We start from the raw sequence: 4,692 nt of genomic DNA, 5'->3' as shown, positions 1-4,692 counted from the left end.
TATTATGTAATTACTTTTTTATTTCAGGTCGATTTGCGTAAAGAAATTTAGCCGTTTTATAGGAGAAGACACTATAATGTGACTATTTTTTGCTAAAAATTTATATTTATTTTTTGTTGTGTTGAGTATTGAACTTTTAATCTTCTTTAATTGTCGTATTTTAATTTTTTTGTCGTTAAATTTTATTGTATTTGTGTTTGTTGATTTTGATGTTATGAATTTATGAAATAATATAGTAATATGTTTTTTGAATTGATTAAAAAAATCAAACAAATCAAACTGAACTAAATTAATTTTAATTAGTTTGATTGGATTTGGATCCTTTATAGTTTAAATTTCACTTTAAAGAATAAAGTGTGATCTCTAACCATTGATTTTATAGGTGAGACCAATAATAAATATGAAAGAAAAATTATTTAAGAGTAAAAAATCACACTTTATTTTCTAAAATAAAATTTAAACTTTAGAAGATCTAAATCCAGGTTAAGTCTCATGACATTACACTCTCTCTTGACCTTCCTTGAATCCAACACACACAAAACAAAGACGTTAGTTGCGTTACCAACATTACCCCCTTATTACTACAAAACACCGCAAAAACCGAAGGAAGCAAAACACGCGCGCCATGGCCGGCGAAGTTGCCGGAGACCGGACGCCGGAGCTTCTTGCCATCGTCCACGACATCGCCGGTATGTGTGTCGGAGCCGTTGGGACCGGGTCCTCTGCCGCCGCAGCAGCACCCACACCACCACTTCCCGCCGCCATTGCTGGCGACGGCACCTTCAGGAAGGACTGCACCGATCTGGTGCGACGGATCTCTCTCCTCACGCACCTGTTCGAGGAGATTAAGGAGCTGAACAAGGTTGCCGACTCTGCTTCGAGTTCTTCGTCTGAAAGTGGTGGTGGTGGTGCTGCTGCTTCTGATGGCGATGGTGGTGGTGGTGCTGCTTCTTGGTCGTTTGATGTGGTGGTGGCGCTTCAATCGGCGAAGCGTTTGCTTTCGGTGGCGAGGAACTTCCGTTCCAATTGCTCTTCTGTGAGTTTCTGTCTCTCGATCTATCTCGTTCTTCTTTTCTTTGGAGTTTCGATTTCGAGGATTTGTTTGGTGAATGCAATGAATTGGTTACGGAAAAGTGAGTTAGGACTTAGGAGTGAAGTGATCTGAGCTGAAAGTGTTTTACTTGTTTCAACGGTTTAGAAGAGACCAACATTCGTTTTTGGATAATCTTTGAATTCTAGATCTGTAGTTCACCCAATTGGAAATTGAAATTACTCGCTCAAATTGCTAAGCTTTTCTATCTACGTTGCAATTATGATTGGGTTTGTTCTTTTGGTTTGAAATGGAAGAATACTAGATTCAATTTTATGAACATAAACAGCATACCAGAAAGTTTGTTTGAGAGGGGTGAAAAATGGAATCTTGTGATTAGTGTTTATCTAGCTCAGCATAAAGTTCAAAACTTGTAATCTGATGTTCTATGAATTGTTACTTGTGGGTAGATATTCTGGGAAATGAATAGAACCTTTATCAGATTCGATTCCATTACTTGGAAGTCACATATATGAGACTAATTTTAAAGAGCTTTCACATCAATAGAGCACTTCTATCCACCAAAAAATTAAAATTACAGACTACAGAGCATTATACTGGTTTATTACGAAGGATCCGGTTCCTTTCATCAGTTGAACTAATGAGGTTTCAAATTCATCTAGGCTTGGAGAATGAGCACGGAAAAATTTATTTTCATTAGTTTTAGTAATGTTGAACTATTGTTAGTTTTTGTTATGTGGAAATGTGTGTGACCTAAGTTGTTATCGGAAACATGCTTACTCTTTTGAGTTAAATTTTTACTGATCTGTCTTTTGCTGCGAAGACCAGATCACTGTATGTAGTCATCTTTCAACAGGGGATGATAAGGTGTACAACATATAATTTAATGAGTTCTTATTCTTGCCATTTTCTATATTTTGCTTCGCAGATTTCTTGGGAAATATTTACTTCATTCGTTTAATGTTCTTCTAATAGAGATGGTTTTACAGCTCATGAATTATTTAACATGGAACCATACAAATGCTGAATTTCTGTCAGCATGTATATCTGTCAAAAGGTGTCTTTGAACATCTCTGAAATTTGATATATCTTGATTTAAGGATGGAGCTGCCAAGACCATTATCTTCCAATTTCAGAGTGTGACATGGAAATTGGAAAAACTACTAAGCAACTTACCATATGATCATTTAGAAATTTCAGAAGAAGTCAGAGAACAGGTAAAACACAGATGCATTTTTTTTTCAAATTATTATTATTGTTGTTGAAGGGGAGCCTTGGAGCAACCATTAAGTTGTCTCTACGTGATCTCATGGTCACAGGTTTAAGCCTACATGAATTTTATGCTTTTATAGGTGGACTTAGTCAGAACACAATTAAGACGGGCCACGGATAAATATGGGTTTATGATTTCACAAATGCCATCTTATAAATTATCTGAGCCACTTGCTCAAGAAATCAGTCAGGTTCCTGGTAGAACCACGAGTGGATTGCATAAACAACACAGCTGTCCTGAAAACTTATCAGAATTAGACAAAATCCGTACAAATGATGGAGGGGAAGTTTGCAGCAGACATCAGGGAGTTTCTCGCTTAGAAAGAGCCAGGAGCATCCCTACCATGTCTGAGATCTCCTTAACAAATGTTACTGATACCGAAAGTGAAGAAAACTCCGAGAGTAAGAGCCCACCTGAGGTTAAAAAGTCTGAAGGAGTTCTAATTCCTGAAGACTTTCTTTGCCCTATATCCTTGGAACTAATGAGGGATCCGGTTATTGTTTCCACCGGTCAGGTATGTTCATATCATATGTCGCTTAAGCACCAGACATTTTGCATTGAATTTTCAACATATATCCTTTTCTATTTTTCTTACATCTTTTATTGTTTCTTATTCTCTAGACGTATGAGAGATCTTACATACAGAGATGGATAGATTGTGGAAATACAACATGTCCTAAAACCCAGCAGAAGCTCCAGCATTTGACGCTTACGCCAAACTATGTTTTAAGGAGCCTTATTTCTCAGTGGTGTATAGAGCACAACATTGAACAGCCAACAGGACTAACTAATGGAAAAATAAAGAAGAGCGACGGATCGTTCAGAGATGTCACAGGTGACATAGCGGCAATCGAAGTCCTGGTACGGAAGCTCTCCAGCCGGTCTGTCGAGGATCGTAGAGCAGCCGTAACTGAAATTCGATCACTCTCCAAACGTAGCACGGACAACAGGATACTGATTGCTGAAGCCGGAGCAATTCCACTTCTGGTCAACCTTTTAACATCTGAAGATGTATTGACACAGGATAATGCAGTCACTTCGATTCTCAACCTTTCTATATATGAAAACAACAAGGGACTCATAATGCTTGCGGGTGCCATTCCATCCATCGTCCAGGTTCTCCGAGCTGGAACCATGGAAGCAAGAGAAAATGCTGCAGCAACCCTCTTCAGCTTGTCACTTGCCGACGAGAATAAAATAATAATCGGTGCCTCAGGCGCTATACCTGCATTGGTAGAATTGCTCCAAAATGGGAGCCCAAGAGGGAAGAAAGATGCAGCAACAGCATTGTTCAATTTATGTATTTATCAAGGAAACAAAGGCAGGGCCATTAGGGCAGGGATTATCACAGCACTGTTGAAAATGCTTACAGATTCAAGCAAATCGATGGTGGACGAAGCCCTCACAATAATGTCTGTTCTTGCCAGCCATCAAGAGGCAAAGGTAGCTATAGTTAAAGCCAGCACCATACCAGTTTTAATAGATCTTTTGAGGACCGGATTGCCTCGCAACAAAGAGAATGCGGCCGCTATTTTACTCGCATTGTGCAAGAGGGATACCGAAAATCTTGCTTCTTTAAGTAGACTTGGTGCTGTCATACCTCTTACCGAACTCTCAAGGAGCGGTACAGAGAGGGCAAAGAGGAAAGCTACTTCATTATTGGAGCATCTTCGCAAGTTGCAGCAGGTTTGAATGTTGGGTATGTAAGCAAAGGACTTCAAATTCAATGTCTTTCTTCCCTCTGATTATTTGACATAATTTTCCACACTTTGGTTTGAGAGCTGATCATACGAGGGTGAAGCAAGTCACAACCTCATTTGATTCAGTGTATTCTTTCCTTCTTTTTCTTGCTTTGTTCTTTTTGTAACCCATGTATGAGCGTGTAAAGAAATCAACTGATATATTGTCTCCTTATTAAGTTCTTACAGAAAGTTTCTGTTTTCCTCTTCATTTTTTTTTTCTCCTCTTAAAAAGTATAAGCTTTATTATGATGAGTCTTTATGCCTCCCTACCAAAGAAATCATCCTTCAATAAAAAAATTGGACAATAAGATCAAATTCACTCTTATTTATTCATGTTACTTAATGTATTAAGTATCAATAGTATGGACGATGAAAGTGTTAGATGGAAGAAAGATAAGTAACTTATTAAAAAGAAAATTTACTCATTGCAAGTCCATCTAAAACTAAATTATTTTATTCTGAGCAAATTGAATGCCTAGGTGAGATAAAATGTTTGTGCATACGCCTTGTGCATACAACAATTCATTGACCAGTGACAAACTCTTAAACAGAATTTAGATCCACGACGGATTAGTCTTTGACCTGTCAGGTTGAAATATACCATAAAAAACAAAAAAAAAATGTTT

The 4,692-nt window shown here is 37.9% G+C and overlaps 1 protein-coding gene across 1 annotated transcript; it reads left to right on the top strand.

The window, feature by feature from the left end:
* Window positions 484-4,274, top strand: LOC107639289 (U-box domain-containing protein 11). The gene is made up of 4 exons (XM_016342771.2): window positions 484-1,036; window positions 2,152-2,268; window positions 2,404-2,838; window positions 2,946-4,274. The coding sequence occupies exons 1-4, from the start codon at window positions 626-628 to the stop codon at window positions 4,014-4,016; spliced, it is 2,034 nt and encodes a 677-aa protein (XP_016198257.1). The 5' UTR covers window positions 484-625; the 3' UTR covers window positions 4,017-4,274.

The sequence above is a fragment of the Arachis ipaensis genome, chromosome B04 (assembly GCF_000816755.2).
Source record: "Arachis ipaensis cultivar K30076 chromosome B04, Araip1.1, whole genome shotgun sequence".
Lineage (NCBI taxonomy): Eukaryota > Viridiplantae > Streptophyta > Magnoliopsida > Fabales > Fabaceae > Arachis > Arachis ipaensis.
The sequence above is the reverse complement of the archived record's forward strand: the minus strand, read 5'-3'. Positions and strand labels throughout refer to the sequence as shown.

What these genes read in the sequence shown, in the direction of transcription:
- LOC107639289 (XM_016342771.2), top strand. Translation starts at nt 626, where the DNA reads ATGGCCGGCGAAGTTGCCGGAGACCGGACGCCGGAGCTTCTTGCCATC. An exon ending in TCCGTTCCAATTGCTCTTCT is followed by an intron (nt 1,037 to 2,151) that starts GTGAGTTTCTGT and finishes TCTTGATTTAAG; the next exon opens with GATGGAGCTGCCAAGACCAT. An exon ending in CAGAAGAAGTCAGAGAACAG is followed by an intron (nt 2,269 to 2,403) that starts GTAAAACACAGA and finishes ATGCTTTTATAG; the next exon opens with GTGGACTTAGTCAGAACACA.